Raw genomic sequence first — 19,462 nt, forward strand, 5'->3', positions numbered from 1 at the left:
CTGGTCCTTTCTCAAATGATGATAATCCGTTCTTTCTTCAAATCCTGGACGAGTGATTAATAGAAGCCTTTATTATTGCCAGATATACATTACAGCACAGTGGAATTCTTTTCATCACATACCCCAACTGAGGAGGTTGGGAACAGAGTGCAGGGGTAGCTATGATACAGAACCCCTGAAACAAAGAGGGTTGAGGGCCTTGCTAGAGGGCCCAGCAGTGGCAGCTTGGCTGTGCTGGGCCTTGAACCCTAATCCCCCCGATCAACAACCCAGAGCCTTAACCAGTTGAGCCACCACTGCCCCCTTGCCACCACCGCGCCTCGCTTGTTTTTGAAATCTACAAAGCAAAAGATATGAAAGAGTGTTGGACTCGGTGGGGAAGCTCGGTTTGCGCTGCTGTATCGGTCCTAGGCTGAAGAAGAACCCAAGGGCTTTCATATTAGCATATTTATGGATATTTTTGCTTTACTTTATAATTTTGACCGATATTTGTACTAGACATCCTTTGAATGTCCTTTCGTTGTGTAGGAACAAAAAAGCACCGGTTAACTCAGTGCGACTAAAGTGTTTATGCACAAAATTGAATTGCACCAAGCAAATGGTGAAGACACTGGGTGGACATGCCACTTAGCTGTTAAGCCAGTCTCCTGTGGCTCTTACAACCCTTAAACAACATCAAAAGCTGGTTTAGGTCCCTGATTCCATAGAGAAAAGGCAAACCAAAATGTTCTGACTGGTCTCATTTCTATCAACACGTATCTAAGTGATTTCCTTCATGGTGAATCCTCTGAACACTTATGGGAGGATTTTAGAGTGGTGTGTTAGATAGCACTCTCCAGTGCCATTAAGAAAGCAGCGACTGGTGGAATATTGTTAGAAAGAGTGAATGACTAGAGTTCCAGAGACTTGGTACAACTGATACCAAGGAGTGATAGAGCTGCGCTATCGACTCTTACCGGCGTTACACAAGGTGTTTTTGGTTTATATTTTGTCCAAAACTGCATTTATTCACTGTTGAAATGATGTAACATAAACTTGCAGTTTAGGGTAAATTTTTTTTAAATGTTTTTGGGCAGTGGAAGGAAACAGAAAGACACTGAACAAACCCTTAAAAACACAGAAATCATTTGAAACTCTAATCAGACAAGCACAGGTTCAAACCGGGGAGTCTGGAGCTACGAGGCTACAACGCTACCCGCTGTGCCAACCGACTCGTCCTCAGCACTTGAATATCCACTGAGAATATCCGTGTGTTTTGTCCTGTCCACTGCATCATCTTCGCTCTATTCTTCAGACAAAGTGATTACAAAAGAGAATGAAGCGGCTTAGAATCTTCTTGAAAGTTTGTGCAATCGAACCGGGTCAATTCTGCTCTGAGGGGGGAAAAAAGCAGCCTGCATTGTCCAGACTCCCGGATGCCGTTTGAATAAGAAAACAGATCCATAGAAAGTGTCAGAGTGCTTCCACTAATATAGACTGATTTTCAGGTCAAGGTACATTGATATCAGCTTACAATCAGACTGCAATTATCCCAGGCCCAATCCTGTTAGCTCTTTCCAACCTGCTCTCTCTTTGTTTCTCCCACATGCTTCTCTCTTTCTCCGTCTCTGGATCGATCCGCACATTGATTTCTTGAACCTGCTCTGACAAACACCCTGGGATCTAATATCGAGAGGCGGGTCAAATTAAAATCAAGACGTTTGGCTCTTCTTGTGATGGAGCTACTGCAAGTTGCAACGCTTGCGAGGAGATAAATGGGAGTTTTTAATTAGAAAAGTGTAGTAGGTTTGTGTGTGAATGGATGGAAGTTTTATGTCATTTTACAGAAATCCACCATGTGGGACTTTGAGAATGCAGCCAAGGACGCGACCGATTGTGTGTGTGATCGAGCCTCATGACGTCCTATGTGGCACTGTGCCCACGCTCTTCTATGGTGTCGACTTTTGTTGTCTCGCCTGTTATATAGGGGCATGACGTCCAAACATCCCGATCAATGCTTTTAGTAATCCGTTCTGTCGGTCACTGTCATGCGGACTCGTCCACATGCGGGAACGTCTGCTCTGTCGATTGGAGCGCTTTCATTTTTGAAATTTGCTTTTTCACAAAGGAAGCTACATCTTTTTGGCATTGATTACAAAAGTTGGCAGCATTAGAAGGGCTAGTCAGCAGTATATGACCGGTCATGCTGTTTAAGCTAATTAAAACAAATTATTCCACTGAATTATTAGATATATAGACCACTGGTACCTTGCCATGCACGATGGCATATTAGGACACAAAAACAAACAAGATTTCCATCTGTTCTGGAGGACTGAATAAATACATGCATGTGTACGTAATAGCCCAAGTCCAATTTAAGTCAACAGCGAATGAAGACAGTCAGTATTTGCGTAAGGGGAGCCGTTGGGGGTGATATGAATCAAGGGAGGACGCAGTTTAAACGCACCATAAGCCTGCTAAAGCGTGTTTATAGTCCAAAGACGAGAGTAATTACCGATTTAACTTGTCACCACCTGGTGCAGCAAGAAGTACTGTAGCCTCAGAAATCCAGAATCCAGGATTCAATGCTCTAAACTCTTACTGTTTGTGCAGAGTTCTGGATGGTCTTGGCGTGTCCTCCCACATCCCAAAAGCATGTGCGCAAGTGTGCATGATGCTCCGCAGTAAACATTTGTGCTGAGTGTTTTCCTGCCTCGAACACAGTGCGTCTCAATTTCATCTGGATCTGGTTTGATCGTTCATAACATGCTTACTAAATTAAATAAATGACTCGTCATCACGTTATTTAATGCCTGATACATGCTACCATCGGCTGCAATGTTGTGCTAAGCTGTCCACTGACAAAGGAGAGAGAGACGAGTCTGGAGGCTAGAAGTATTTCAGAGGGCCAATCTGAATACTTGAAAAAAATATTGTAGCAGTAAAACACTGACAGATTCCTGCTCTTTGTGTGGTATTTCCAGATGAGCCCCAGTTAAGATCCCCAAGGGTCTTCTCCGGGGTGTCCTTCAATTTGGGCAGCTCTGATAAAGCGTTACCAAGAGCTGAACTGGAGGTCGCTTTGTAAGGTGCCCGTTCAAATGGTATATTAAAAGGTTCTCCTAGATTCTCAAGATCCTTAACCCATCAGAGAGAGTAAGGCCTGCAACCCTGTGAAGGGATCTCGCTTCTTCGGCCTGTACTCATGACCTAATTCTTCTGGACACTACCCACAATCTGCGACCATGGGTGAGGATAGGGAGACGTTATTTGCTTATCCGAAGCCTTGTGAGCAACTGGACTGTTACTAATTTTAAATTTAATTTCTCTGGTACGGAGGGAAGCTAATGGAGAACAGTCAGTAATTGTGTACCTACATGGTTGGTATAACCGATAAAGGTCAGCGGATGTAACGACAAGATCTGTACAAAGTCTGTACCTGGAAAACCTTTGATGCATTATAACCAAGCAGGCTAGAAGTTTTCTTCCGACAGTGCTTTCTGTCATCAAACTATGCACCGTATCTCCCTCGCCGTTCACCGTTTTCCCTCGGCTTATCAATCAACATCTTTCCGTCTGCTTGTGAATTATGTATTTTGCTGAACCATGTTCCAGGATTTTGATTGGTGACTTAATGGAACGAGCCCACAGAAAGGATTACCAGAGCCTGAGAGAAGCACACAGAGTTGTAATAAACCTTGAGAGTGATGGAGAGAAGCATTGATGCTAGAGCCCTCCAGCACACTGACAGGACATAAAGGAGGGCCGTCTGATCCTGATGAGCTTTCCGGAGTCCTGCCACCGAAGCTGAAATGAGTTTTTCCCGTGGCGTCCTCCCACCCCGAGAATTGCTTTCAGGTGACATTAATTGCTCCTCGGCCCGGCTAGGCATCATAAAGGAGAAATCGAGAGGAGACATTATTTCCCATCGGAGAAGGATGGCGGTAAGGGCACCATGAGACGTGATGAAGAGGTGAAAAGCAGATGGCTCGGCTGCAAAATATGCATATATTCAAATGAATGCGAAAGCTAAACCCCGGAGCAAATTCACAAGCGGCTAGTTGGGATCGAGCTCCTTTATTCGAATGATAGGAATCTATCTTGCTTCATAATTCATGTTTCGTGAAACTAGATTTGGGATGCACAGGAGCAAGTCCTGGGTTGGGAAAATATTTGTGCCGTTGGGAGAAATGCGCTGGATGAAAGGAATTCCTGAGCATTAAGCATGCCATGCTTTTGTATCATGAGGCAGTGCATGAATAAATCATATTAATCATCACTCCCCTGGCCCTTAAAGTACCATCTAGATGAGAGCTTCTCTCCAAACTGGATTTGTACTCATCAGCACTTCTAACTCACACAACCGGGTACTGCTCAGCCATTTTATGATGTGTAGTGGAAATGTGTAAAACGCACACCAGGTATGAAGAGGACAATAAGTGTTGCTTGCCCCTTGCTCAGATTTTTTTTGGTTCTAAATAACACACAGGCTGATAACGAAAGTCAGATGAAGGGACACAAATGTTCAGATGAGATAAACAGGGCTACAAGTGAGTGGAAGTTCATTTTGCCCCACTCGGTTTTTTCCTCCCAGCCTGCAGCATTGTATTCACCGTCAAGCTCGGATCAGGCAGCAGGGACGTAAATCAGGCGAGTTGCCTGGGTAGCAGGATAAACGGTGTGCAGACGGCCAGGGATAAGCGCGAGGCGCGAGTGCACACTTCCTGTTGTGACTGTCAAAAAACACAATTGATACATGAAGGCAGCTGTTTCCTTAGAGACCGCCTTTACTATTGCCATGGTTACGATTTCCTGACGTATATCCATCAAGCAATTGGCCTGATAATGACGACGGCTTCTCCGCACAGTTATTTGTTAATTATGTAGCTATGGGGTTTAGATGGTACACAGACACTGTAAAAATCTTTGCTCTAATGTGTGGCCTGTTATGTAACGTGACGTAAAACATGCTGCTAGTTCGCTGACTAACAGCATTAGTATGTACGATTGGAAACAAACAACTTTACGAACATTATAACTCTTACAGGTAGCTATTGGGATGTGGTAGCTTAGTAGCCAAGGTGTTGTCCTACTGAATTTGGGGGTTTGCCAAATGCCATAAACGGAAATGTAAGATAATCTGTATTAATAATCTGCTTGTTCCAGCTACCAGGTCTTTCGAGCTTTTTCCACACCGATGTCACAAATCCAAACCAACCGCCATTTCTAGTGTAGCCAGCAACTGTCTGACGATTCAGCGACACCCGTAGCGGCGTCATAGCACTTCATTGTACGGAGGAAAAAACCTCAACAGGAAAGAACCTCTGCTCTGTAAATATATATATATAGACACAATGTAGGCAACACTGCAGTCACTCAAACAGATTCAGCAAGTCTGAGGGGGGAAAAGTTTTTCCTATAATGTTCTGTAGGTGTTACTTTTCTCCTACAGTGTGAGGATGTACTGTAGGCTGTAGCCTGACTATCAGAAAGTACACCGTAAGCAGAACAGGATTGAAAAGTGCTGTGGAGTAAATTATCTGCCCAGCGTCTGCCTGGCCTTCTGCCAGGTCTTCATAATAAGAGAGTTTGGAGTAAACAGGTTTTGTGGTCTGTTCTTAGATACAGGGAAATTCATCACCACTGTAATATGCTCTAGATACTGTCGGTGAAGGTTAAGGAATTAGAACTGTGGAATATTTACTTTAAAAGATTTGTTTATCCTCAAGCATATGGCAAATGGAGCCTAGTCCGTGTTAGCCTTTAATTCACCAGTGAATATTCGATTAAAACAAGCGAGTTCATGATTGGGGGCCGTTAGTTTCCCGGTGATATTACATTCACAAATATTCATGCGGGTAAAGTGTCCTTCAACAAATTATGTGCATATTTCAGATAAACTACACGGCTTAATAAAATATCTGCTGTGGCAGAAAAGTGGAGGTGGTGGAGGTGGATGTAAGGTGCCAGGCATTTTAATATGAAACAAAACGAACGACGTCAGGATTAGAAGCGTAAACGCGATCTGTGAGCATACAGGTGAGAAGAGCGGCGCACGACGACACGCGACAAACACTGTGCAAAGAAATAAAACGAGAATATACAGTGTCGCTAACGAGATGAAACGGGACACGAGAGCGTTCCCGGTGAGGTCATGTCTTATAGAAGGAGCAAATCCTCGTCTTTCTCCGAACACGTTTTCAGGATTGTTTGACAAGCTGACCGGTTGACCGAGCTGACCAGCGAGGCATGATAAAGCATTTCACATTATCAGAAACTCAAATTGGTGGAACGGTGGACAGATAGCCAGCCTCTGCCCTGAGGTGAAGAACACACACACACACACACACACACACACACAGGTCCACGGCAGTGTAGCAATCTGTATCTGTGTGCCATGATAAGACTCCGGCTTCACCCCTACGCACTATACTAAGCCACTGACACACACACTGCTCTAGTCATTATCCGCATATCACTGACAGGAGGAAAGTCTCGGTCTGAGCCCCGATGTTTCTCAATATAGATCACACACACACACACTCTCCACTGAACACGCTGTGTGTCATACACAAATATACACAAATATACACACAACCCACAGTTGTATCTGTACTTCCTTTTCCTCCCCAGACTTCTTTTACCTCAGCGCTATCATCCTGCTGCTTTTTAAATTCTCAACCAAAGTCAGCAGTGTCGAGTGTTCATTAAAATCCTTTTGCTTGTCGAGACAACGTCTGAAGGACGCGCGTGACGGCCTCCGCCTGCTCCTCTTTACCGGCAGCCACGGACGGATTTTAATTGAATTCTTATTCGGGGACGTATTTCCGGTATCTCGATCACATCGTTCGTTTCCTTTAACCTCGGCGTGAATCTCTGTCGCACCCGAGCACATTTGTTTTCATGTAGAGAAAAACTGGAGCTATTTGATTAAGACTGAAATCCTAGTTAGAAAAACTTGAGTAGCTGTTTGTGAAGGATGTAGGGACTAGTAACGATAAAATATGCTTCAAAGATTTAACGACACTATCGCTAATGGACATTTGTGTACTCAAAATGCAGCCTTGAGCAAGTCGTCCTCCTACACTGGTCCAATTCTGGACACTCAAAAAAAAAAAAAAGCTTGTGTCCCACCGTAGTCTATTTTTTTTCTTGCGGTCTCATTAAAGAGCAAAGTCTATGGGTTCAGTCCGTTTCCTGATCCATCAATAACGCCCGTGTTTGTGCTCGGCGCTCTGCAGGTGGTCCCCTCGGTGTTCCGGCTGACATTCATCAACAGGAGCGCCGCACGTTCAGGCTAGCGTGGTTATGATTCTTAATAATTGAGAAGCGGACAGCTGTCCCAGGCTTGTGCTGACAGGTTGTGGAGTGTGTGACAGATGACAGGCCTGCGGGGACTCGTCCCGTCCTTCGGTGCATGTGTCAGTGCTGTGTGTGTTAGATGCCGAGGCAGTGGGACGTTCGATACCGACTCATCTTGCTTACAGGGAGGCAAATACAGCAGACAAGGACAGCAGAAGGCTCTTACTATTTGTCTCCTGGTACACTTTTTTCCCTCCTCCTGTCTATTTTGAACAGTGATTTATGCAGCCATGTTCCATAGCGATCATACGGCTAACATTTCAGCATAGAAACCCACACGCTTAAGATTCATCTCACACCGCTACTGTATCACACACAGCTCCCCATGTCACAGATTTGCCCCCCGGGAGCAGCATCTAAAGCCTATAACCCTTCCGTAATTGAATGTGGACACCGAGGCGAAAATAACAGTGGCCTCTGCGCAGCTCCCTCAGCACTTTCTTGGTGCTTCCTGTTACACTGCGCCGCAGCCGTGCACAGAGAGCGGCAGATTTCAGCTGAGCTTCTCATCACACCCGGGTGACAAAACACGGCTTTGTTTAAGTCGCAGTGTGTTCCCCTGAGACACAGTGCCATCTGAAGCTCTCCGCAATAAGATTGTGTTCTCTCTCTCCTGGCTGTGCTCCTGGTCTGGACATTTGAGAAATGTCTGCAGCCACGTTCTGTCCTCGTGTTACGTTCATTATTCTGAAGGAGAGTGACAAGACAGCAGGGGCAACTAATCAACAGACAGTCAAACATGTTAGGCACTGCAATTTTAAGTCAAAGTCTGCAAAATTCAAAGCTATTTCAACCCAGTGTCTCGCCATCACCGCCCGGTGTCTCGCCATCACCGCCCGGTGTCTCTTTTTCCCCCCACTTATTGTCTCGACATTACCACCCAGTGTCTCGCCATTACCGCCCAGGGACTCTTTCCCCCCCCCCCCCACTTATTGTCTCGCCATTACCGCCCAGTGTCTCACCATTACCGCCCAGGGTCTCTTTTTTCCCCCACTTATTGTCTCGCCATTACCGCCCAGGGTCTCTTTTCCCCCCACTTATTGTCTCGCCATTACCGCCCAGGGTCTCGCCATTAAGACCCAGTGTCTCATGTTCTCTCAGTGGGGAACTCTCAAAAATACATGGACCATTTCCTTTAATCACGACACTGGAGAAACACCAGATAGTATAGATAAATAGATAGATAAATGCATTTTTTCTTCTTTGTTTCTGTCTGTTAAATGTGCTGCATGTGAGTTTCTGATGTGCAGTATGTGAAACATGTGAATATTATACAGGAAACATGGCAACCCTGCACGGTGGGACACAGACCCGGTTCATTAGTACGATTCGAACAGACGGAGCACTGTTTGTTTATTTTTCCCCCTCTCCCTGTCAGGGATTTGTTTCAGCAGTCAGACATATACATTGCCTTTACTGTGCTCCAAAATATAACCACATTTCTACACAGCGTTATATTTAAAGTTTGGTCCGGTATTACGTGTCTCGTGAACTTTTCGGTTATACGACGAAGTGGGCTGAAGTAAATGCGATCATATTTTTTTTTTGACGGGTTTATATTGTAAACTGAACAACAGATTCTTGATTTGAGAAGGAACAAAAAAAACAAAAAAATCAACAAAGATACTGTTGCTTTGGAACATAATGAGCTGGTGAAAACTCACTCCATCATTAGACTGGAGATAGAAAAGTTTCCAGAAAGTTTCACAAGGTGTCTGGTTCTTTAATCACACACACACACACACACACACACACACACACACACACACACACACACACACACATGTATATTAACTGCTACAAGTATTTTAAGTATCTTGAGTATCTCCAGCTACATACAGTGGCTATAGAATGGCTATAGATTTTGAGGTTTTGCTCATCACGTGACTTCTGAATTTAATTTGCTTGCGTCACACCATCATCTGTCTGAGTCTTACACAGGCTCTAATAATGTAGGCCAGAGAGGGTTAAATTCACACTTCAGCGCCACAGCAGATGGACCTGGAGAAGCTTCTGGAGCACTAATCTATATTTAGAGCACTAGACCTGTTTTGCTTCTCTATTAAAGTAATCTTCAGAGCGCAGGCTGCTGAGTCGAAACCAGCATCCGGTGTCCTTCAGACGCATGCAGCTGGGATACGAAGCTGGGATACGAGCGTGAAACAGCCGGCATCGAATGACAACACTGAAGGACAGAGAGAAAGGGAGAGAGGGAGAGAAAGAACGCAGGACGAGATTGAAGTGCACTTGTTTTGCATTCAGTTGTGGCCTGTGAGATAATCAGCAAATGGTTTTCCTCACAATGACGAAGCGGAACATAAAGAGCTGCAGTGTTTTTCCTCTCACTGACTCTCTCCCTCTCTCGTATTGTCCCCTGCTCGCTTTTTATTCGTAACCAAAATGCACGTTTTGTTTTTTTTACCAGGCAACGTGTGTTTTTTAAATAAATAAATAAAGAGTTTGGGAAGTTTAACACAAGCTACAACCAACAAGCATGCTGGAGCGATGGCTGACGTCTCATGGGGGCTGTTACGTCGTGTCCTTTGGTCTTTTAGATGTACAAGGATTCTTGTTTTTATTCTAATTGAAAAATGTGCAGCTGTGAGAGGGGCAACAGCTAAATCCACATCCATCCGGTATAACCTCCAGCCGTGTACATCCGCATTGAACCTGGTTCACGTGCTGACACTAAGCAGCTCCACGTGTTGGAACGATAATCCAAGAAGAGGCAACATGGAGACTTGAAAGCAGATTGAACCCGTAGAGAGGAACCTTTGATCAGGGGGCGTGGTCAGGGAGGAGCCAGAGCAAAAAATAATATATTTTTATATCCTTGGAAATTTATAGCAGGTTCTATAGTCTGTACTTTCACTACAACATGCTGTAAATAAGAAAAACTCTGGATCGCTGGCCAAGGCCAAGGTTATAATCTCTAATGTCTCTCTTTGTGACACTTTTACCCGAGTCGTCATGGTCATCACACACACGCTTTCTGAACAGGTTGAAATTTCATGAGGCTTTTCTCCCATTACTGTTCCGCTTGTCATTATTATGAAGTGTAAGACGACGTGAGGTTCCTCGACGTGGGTCTGTTCTCTGGTGGCTGGTTCCGTCAGTGTGGTCAGATTCATTTAAGCTCTTCGTTGTAGCTGAACATGTTCCCTCGCTGTGTTCCCTCGCTGTGTTCCCTCGCTCTGACACTTCCATTACCTGAGAGAGGAGGGTCCTGCCCTCAGCAGGGCCTCCACATCCCACTCGCTAATGGAACTCCCTCGCTACAAATCTCCTCGATCCCAGCTCTGAGCGCTGCGATAATTATAGCGCTGACCTTTTTCTGCGGCGCAGGAGTGTTTTCTTCCTGACGTGCTCTCGTTAAACGACGCTGAACTTTTAGTCATGATTCAGTTTAAATATGAAATGACTTTTGGGATACAAAATGTTAGAGTTTTATGGAAATGTTGATGTTTATGAACTAAAAACTTTCTCTGGGTGTAAAAACTTACTTATCTCCTCAGTAGCAACCAAGAAATCTATTAAATCCCAGACGACTAATCTGTCCGTACTGGTAAGGCGGAAAATTTAATGAATGCGTTAAATGAATATATATAATGTGAAAAATAATCTACTTATTGTTGTGTAAAAAAAAAAAAAAAGGGAAACCATTTTATTTTCTAAGTTACCATCAATCCATCACCTGATGGAGCACATTTTACTGTACAGAAAACAAATGAGACAAACAGAGATAGAAATAGAGATAAAGAGGTAGATTTTTAAATATATGGGGGGGGGGGGTTTGGAAAAGATTTCTTTTTTAATCTTTGACAAATTCAGGTAAATAAGTATCTTTTTTATTTTTTCCCTAAAACACGATACAATAAATAAATAAATAAACAAAACAAAACAAACAAACAAAAACAAACAAACAAACATTTGGACCTGTTGAATAAATTCCTTTAGCCATCTCTGAAATCTCCCATAAATAAACGCATTACTGCCCTTTAAACCAAACTATGAATTAAAGTTCAATAAAAATTTCAGGGTTTTTCAGGAGAAAGAATATTATAGATAAAGAAAAAAAAGTGTATGACTAAAGCTTTATCGGTTAGGAGGAAAAAAAAAAGTGGTAATGCGCCTCGTAGAGGCTGAAGCTTTAATGGATTTGGATGATGAATGACATGAAATCTATTGCATTGTAATAGAAAAATGAGACAAGTCTGAATTGTGGCTGATGAGAACACTAGAGGAGAAAGAGCACGCTCTCCGTTCTGTGTAAATATTCCACCAAGATGCCACCATGATTCAGGCTGCTTTCTCAGCCTCGTCTTCGTGGTTGCTGAGCTTTCTCTCTGTATGATGTTCTTCATCTACAGGTGCTGAACGTGACGCTGGAGGAAGGTGAGAACGTGGTGCTGGAAGACCTAGGTGGCCGTGAGCCCTCCATCCTGGCCAACAAGTCAGGGCTGATGAGAGGGCTAGTGGTAAAAAGCTCCAGCAATCAGATCTCCATCTGCTTCACCAGCCGGAAGCAGCCAAGACCGGGTTCACTGCTGCTGCGCTACAGAGGTGAGACTTTCTCAAGAACGCTTCCCATTTAATGTAAACAATCAATAGATGGAAAGACTAATAACCATCATTTCATCTCATCCTGTTGTACACAACCTCATTCATATTTAGACACAACAAGGAAAAAAAATGATTGGAAGGTGTTTAGAGTTTGCACCAAGTCTGGCAAGAATCAAGCAAAAGTTTTCAACACTTGTTCCTGACCGACTGCTGTGTATAAAATCGGCACTGCAGCCATTTTCTTTAAAACAAGTTCTTTAAAGTGCATAGAGAGGCAACAAGCACTAGAGATCTGAGAAAACAGCTATGACTGTTGAAGTGCACCATAACAATTACAAGCCAGAGGCAGAGGGTCTTTATGTCGGCTAATCCAATCAGCACGCTCAGCTCCGTCCACGGTGGGAGCGGATGATGAGTAGCACACAAGGACATGATTAATATCCGTGTTCGAGGTCAGACACGCAGATGAGAGGCGAAAATCACAAGATGGGGAACACGCCGATGCCCAGCAAAACACATGAACGTTAAAGGATGCAATGTTTTCTTAGGGTTGGGAGGGAATTTATGGGGTAGGGTTATGGTACAGTATGTGTTGGGAGGGGTTAGCATTAGGAGAGAGTTTATGGGGTGGAGTTAGGGTGAGGGGAGGGTTTTTGGGTGGAGTCATGGTATGTGTTGGGAGGGGTTAGCGTTAGGAGAGAGCTTATGGGGTGGAGTTAGGATGAGGGGAGGGTTTATGGGCGGAGTCATGGTATGGGTTGGGAGGGGTTAGCGTTAGGAGAGCGCTTATGGGGTGGAGTTAGGGTGAGGGGAGGGTTTATGGGCAGAGTCATGGTACGTGTTGGGAGGGGTTAGCATGAGGAGAGAGCTTATGGGGTGGAGTTAGGGTGAGGGGAGGGTTTATGGGCGGAGTCATTGTATGTGTTGGGAGGGGTTAGCATTAGGAAAGAGCTTATGAGGTGGAGTTAGGATGAGGGGAGGGTTTAGTTTATAGGAAAAGGTTAAAGCGGGGTTTGAATTAAGACTCAGTTTACAGCTTAATTTGCATAAATCTGAATAAACTCTATCCACATACCAATGACTTATTTCTCATTGAAGGAACTTAATGATAATAACAAACATTAAAGTAAAATTAAATATGTGTAAAGGAGGTCTAGACGCTTAAATACTCTAAATGTACAGAGTAAAACATCTGGTTTTAATTAAAAGTACAAGACAGGACGGGACAGGCCGCGGCCCGCTGGGGTTCGAGAAAGGACAAAGCGCTTCTGGTGTTCGACTCGTGTTCCAGCTGCATGCTGACGGCTCTCGACACGTGTAAACACGCAGAGCTCATGTCAGCGAGAGGCGTCTGTCATTTACCAGCCGTAATTACATGGGAGAAGAATTGTGCTAATAGACATTTCCAGAGCAGTCCGATCTGCACTGCTGTTCCTCATAACACCAGAGAGAGAGAGAGCGAGAGAGAGAGAGAGAGAGAGAGAGAGAGAGAGAGAGAGAGAGAGAGAGAGAGAGAGCGAGAGCAAAGCGAGAGAAAGTAATAACCCGGTGCACAACTAAATTCTATTGTTTCCAGAAACTAATGAAGTATGACAGGCTCGCGTTCTTACATGTCTCTAATGTGCCTGTTGAATAAGACGCCGCTCTCTTGCTCCTGCTCTTTCTCTCCGTCTCGTGTGCTCTTTGTTGTTTTCTCTTCTATTCTTTAGTGTCTGTAGTCTCTGATAACAATGTGCAGTCATTACACACACACACACACACACACACTCCCTCCCTCTCTCGCAATTCATTACTTCAATTATCTTGTCCTAAAAATTTATTTTAAAAAATTCTATATAGTGAAATCCTCTGATTACTATTATGTTGAGTTCCTAATGCCTTGATTTCAGTCTTTTTATTTAATCTCTGTAAGATCAGCGAAGACGCTCCTTAAAAACACAAAAGACACTTTTTTTTTTTTAGTCTTGTCCACGGTGTGTAAAAACAGATGTTAAAAACGAGCAGTGAAAAGTTAAGTGTGTGCTTCAGATTTCTTTTTCCACAACAGTGTAACGGCAGATCAGCTGCATGAACGGTTTCAAAACTGTGGAACAACGATTCGTTTGTTGATTCGTTCGTTATAATAATAAACAGCACAAGTTAAGAAAAGTGTTTTCGGTATGAACTGAACGTCCACTGGGATGTAACCAGGAATGCTTAGACACGCCACACAGTGAATATCTATGCGTCTGGTCTAAAGCTCACCCACTCTTGAGCGTTACTTCTGCTTTTCAAACCTTACTGCTTACTCACAGCTGCACAGTGTGCGCATGAACACCAGAGTGACACCACTACAAGTCAAAGCAGGCCAGTGTTACACTGCATTAAGCTCCTTATAAGCTCCTTTATAAGAACGTGGCTCAGATTCGTTTTGCCGAGTTACCCCCCCACGGACGCGTAAAAATAAAGCCGTTAACGTGAGCGAATGCGTGAGTTTGCATTAGTGAGCTGCATTATGGGTCGCGTGTGCTCATTGGGAGAGCGCCGCAGGAGGTGATGAGCTGACTGCGTGCTCATCACTCGCTTTTAAGAGTTCATTTATCGGTTATTATGGAGAACGAAGGGGCGAGATTTAATTCAGATAGCGCACTGTGAAGCACTTGGTTTTGTGCAGGATTCTGCCAGAACATCAACTCAGGACATTTATGGTGTGTGTTTTAGAATCGACTCATTCAGAAACCGAATAGCAGCAGTGAGATGTTACCTTACATGGTGTATACTCAAAAAGCACCTCGAGGGCTCTCCGGGTGAGGAACTCGAAACTATATAATTCATTATATATAATCTCTACACCACTTATCACGGTTAAATAACTAGATAGTTGCAAACAACAAAAAAATAACCGCTGTAGTGTCTATTTTTTTAAGACCCATTTTGAAGCTTTGGGGCAAACTTAACACTTCAGAGCGAAATTGAACACAGTGTTAGACACACTAAACACCTGACAAGATTCCATGCTGCCATGGTTCATAACTGTACTTATTCAGAGTGAGTGAATGTGAGTCAGTGTGTCTGGACATGAAGCAGTGATCATGCCGAGTATGAAATTCGGCCGTGTGGTCCATCAGACGTGGAAATTCATCAGCAGAAATGAACAAGATCAGAAGAAGCTCATGGCGACTTTCAGAGGAAATAAACTACTCTATCCTTCTTCATTTTCAGTTCATTTCATCTTTACCGCCAATAAGGTAGTAATTAATGTTACTGAACTGTTCATTAGGTGCAGCGTCCGGTTGTTTCTGATGAACACTAGCAGCCTTTAAACTGAAAATAAGTTACTAGAAGCATCGGCCATATTGTGCAGGTTTATACTAACTGCAATAAGCCGAGTAGGACACTGATGATGATGATGATGATGAGTTAACTCTGCAAAGATTATCACCATGTTAGTGTCATCGACATGCATACAAAGTCTAGTTCCTAGTAACAGAAACAGTGCTTGTGATGTAGAAAATTTCAATTCCAGAAAGCAGAACTGCAAAAAAATTCAATTTGTAGAAATCTGAGCTGTAGAATTCTCAGAAATTTGAAAAATTTGGTCTGGAGAATTTTGGGTTGGGGAAATTTAAGGTACAGAAATGTGAATTGTACACGTGAGAACATTTCAAGAATAGACCTTGAATGAAAGTCCAATACAGTTAGAAAAAAAAAAAGGCGCCAAATGGGACGATCGCAGGCCCATGTCGCAGTCTGCGGAGAGATGGAGCTCAACAGTGTGCAATTAATATCTGTACATCAGCAGCTCTTAGAGGAGTGACAGCAAAATGATTACTACAGTGCTGAGCTTAAGAACCTGGGCTTCTGAGATCTGTGTGTGTGTGTATGTGTGTGTGTGTGTGTTTGTTGTATTTCCTTCACAGTTATTAGATGTTCAGTACACTAGATTGAACCTGATTGCACAGTCATATAATCGCAGCGATCAGGCTATAGAGCGTGGAAGTGGCTTATTACGTTTGTGACAGATAAGGGACATTACAATCTGTACAATTCATTCCTCACTGGCCAGTGCTGCTTCTTCTTCATATGAGAATGCACCATTTCCACACACAAACAATTTAATGCGATCTAATTGCTTGTGATTTTCCTTGCGGGTGATTAACAATGGAATTAAATCCCCGCTGTGATAGGCAATTTTATTCTCGGTAACCCCGTGCATCCAGAGTATGAGCGCGTCATCACCTATTTCATTTCACCCGCAAGCACTTTCACATGGTTTGGAATGTTAAATTTGGTGAAAAACAATTAAAAGGATTCTGTGTTTAAAAAAAAAAAAAAAAAAAGCTTATGGGATTAAAGCACTTTCACCTGCATGTCATCAAGACGTTGGTGCAAAAATAACTACAAATCAAATCGATAAAATCCAAGCAGATGGATTCAGTATTTTAGGCCAGATTTGTTAAGCGAAAACAATAAAATAAATTGTGTTGAAATTCAGCATGAAGCGAACAAAAACAAGCCATTTACTACTGCGTTAGCACATTTTGTAATTCTAAGTGAAGAACTTAACCATGTGAATAACTTGTTTACACTTTCATGAACATTTTAAGCCGTTTTCAGACATTTCTATGCACAACAACAACAACAACAAACAAAGGATTTCTGTGTGGATGACAGAAAACTACAAGGAACACTTCCATACCCCTGGATTATAAAACAAGAACAAGGGTCACGTGATGCACATCTGGTGATGCACATCTGTTTCCTTCCCAGAATAAAAATCATTAATAATTTGTAAGCAGTTTCTCCCTGTTATGGTCAGTACATCCATCTAAGCAGAGCAGAAAACAAGTAACAGCATCCACGCCACCGTGGTGCACGAACAAGCCGTTAAACAAGCGAATATAAGATCGGAACCCAATTACTCACTCATTTTGGGTCGGTGCTTTGAATCCGAATCCAGTTCCTCGAGCCGATCCAGTTCCTCTTTTTCCCTCCATCCTAATTAGCTTCTTTCTGCGTTGGAAACCTGCAGCTCTGTTAGATAGGAACACAAAGGGATGCAATTGGACCTCATTAGTGGACTTTAAATCACTTTAGACGCAAACTGTGGGGTATAAAGCACATTTTACAGACTACTAGACAATTGTTTTACCTTCCAAATGCCACAAAATTAGCCAAATAAATAAATCCTGAGGTAAATATTTCAGTTGTACTGAAAACTGTTAGCATGAGCTACATTTATTTGGCTTAAGCGGTTGAACTGTATAATTTAACTGTTTTTAAGACTGGGGACTGTTTCTATCTATCTATCTATCTATCTATCTATTTATTTGTATTTAAAAACTTTATTTTTCAAGACAAAATTTTGTTTAATGACAAAATTTCCCAACTAGCAAACTATTATTATTACAGCAAAACAATTAAACATTACGGATTTTTAAAGGTTTCTAGGTTTGTTTTTTACACATTAAAAGTTTAACCAAAAAGTAAACTTACATTTCCAGAATTTTCCAGAAGGAGGATTTGGCCTGGTGTCTAATCACCGTGTCGACTCTTCGAATGACTGCGTGTTGTTTTCCGAATGAACCCATAGTTACAACCAGCATCTTTCAAAAATTGTCTTGCAAACGTAAATTGTTGTTTTTTTTTTATCGTTGTCATCGTTACACAGCCACAATACACCTGAGGTACTGAGGTAACTCCGCCCCCTGGGACTGGGTTTGTAGTCCGTTCCGTCGCTGAGTATTCTGGGTAATGTAGTTTTTTTGTATATGAAGTAGTTGTCACAGAAAAAAAAATTTTTTAGCAGATGTTCCCAAGCCACATATCAGATTAAAAGAAGTAAACGCTTTCTATAGCAGAATATATTCCATGGGGTTTATAACAGAATTGATTCCATGGGGTTTTGTTTTGTGTTTCGTGTCTTTTCTTTGACACGAAGCTATGACTCTGGTAGTGTTGGATTTAACAGCAGCAGTGGTGTTGAAGAGAAAAGACAACAGTTAAAGGGATCCCGTGGAGTGCTCTGTACCCAGGTGTGAAAAATACAAAGAATTCATTCATCGTTCATTTCCCTTCCTCTTTTTCCATTGGGAGTTGCAGTGGCAACAAGCTGAGTAGCTTTTCTTCGGTCTCCTGAATCCCCAGCCACAAATTCCAGCTCCTATTTGGGTATCCCCAGATGTTCCGTAGCCAGCTGTGAGATATCATCTCCGCAGCCGGTCCTGGGTCTGCCCTCGGGCTACATGTCCAGTACAAGAAGTGTTTGTATTGGTTTTTATCCACTGTTTCTGGAAAAAAAAAAAAACATAAAAAAACAACAAGATGCTAATCATTGCCTGAAAATAGTTAATGACTATAATAAAGTTAATGTGTAAAAACAACCAGCTTTTATTAGGTGTGTTGACTCTTATTTTAAGCACAGCTCATCTTCTGTATACATAGATACAAACAGCTGTAAAAAAAAAAAAAAAAGAAAGAAAGTAAGAAAAGAAAAAAAAGACAGAAACAGCATTTAGAGATATTTCCCAGAATAAAAGAGGGGATTATGCAGAGGATAAATGATTTACGAGGTGATGATAAAGAAATGCATATGCACCGTGCTGAACTTGTTTCTAGTCAAAGGATTGAAGAGTCAAAATAAGGAATATCGTGTTTCTCAAATTGTTTAGGAGATTCCTGGCCATGAGCTTCCTTAGTAGTCAAACCTGCTTAACAGAGTAAGATATTCAATTCAATTCAAGTTTATTTGTATAGCGCTTTTTACAATAGACATTGTCTCAAAGCAGCTTTACAGAACATAAACACAGAACAGAAGGTAAACATAAGGAATAATATAAAGAATTAATATTATAAAAAATTCAAGATTATTATTAGATATCTATAGTTCACAATGTGTATGTATTTATCCCCAATGAGCAAGTCTGATGAGACTCAGGCAGCAGTGGCAAGGAAAAAGGATAAATTGGTAAAGGATGAAACCTTGAGAGGAACCGGACTCAAAGGGGAACCCATCCTCATATGGGTGACACCGGATTATAAATATAACCAAAAGTTTGAACATTATTTGATCATTAAGGTTGATGCACAGGTATGAATTTACCTCTAAACATAGTTTTTCTTTTGGAATCTGTTCAAAAGAAAATGGAGCCAGTTTCTCCTGCAGAAGCGACAGACAGACAGACAGACAGACAGACAGAGAGACAGAGAGACAGACAGATGGACATGGAGAGTGTTCAGTGCTGTCATCAAGGCCACTTTAAAAGAATCTGAAATATAAGATGATTTTGATCCGGCCCCAGATGGATTCAAGCAGTTTGAGATTGTGGCATGTCACGAATGAGGCAGTGTGAGATGGAGATGAATCTGACAGAGAGCGATTACAGTGAAATGAGCTTTATGCGGCGCATCAGTGACACGCTGACAGCAACAAATACGAATCAGCTTTTGATACAGCTGCGACATGTTTGTTGAAAAGGTTTGGAAATAGCCTAATCACTGAAACGCGCCTACTTTGCCTGTACTGGGAAAACCATTAGACTTTGACGACGTTTGCTATCCGGCTGAACGCGGACGTGCC

At 42.6% G+C, this 19,462-nt stretch overlaps 1 protein-coding gene and 1 long non-coding RNA gene across 4 annotated transcripts in view; both read left to right on the plus strand.

Annotated features, from left to right (window-relative positions):
* The window catches only part of sez6a (seizure related 6 homolog a), a 91,056-nt gene that overhangs the window by 47,273 nt on the left and 24,321 nt on the right, over positions 1-19,462 (plus strand). For all 3 annotated transcript variants that reach the window (XM_027158694.2, XM_027158696.2, XM_027158695.2), the window contains exon 4: positions 11,712-11,904. In XM_027158694.2, coding sequence (XP_027014495.2) covers positions 11,712-11,904 — 193 coding nt within the window. The remainder of the gene's footprint in view (positions 1-11,711; positions 11,905-19,462) is intronic.
* Positions 13,516-18,199, plus strand: LOC113650373. Its single transcript, XR_003442394.2, has 3 exons — positions 13,516-17,077; positions 17,555-17,634; positions 17,840-18,199. It is a non-coding gene; the product is annotated as an uncharacterized LOC113650373 (long non-coding RNA).

Source organism: Tachysurus fulvidraco, chromosome 20, assembly GCF_022655615.1.
Source record: "Tachysurus fulvidraco isolate hzauxx_2018 chromosome 20, HZAU_PFXX_2.0, whole genome shotgun sequence".
Lineage (NCBI taxonomy): Eukaryota > Metazoa > Chordata > Actinopteri > Siluriformes > Bagridae > Tachysurus > Tachysurus fulvidraco.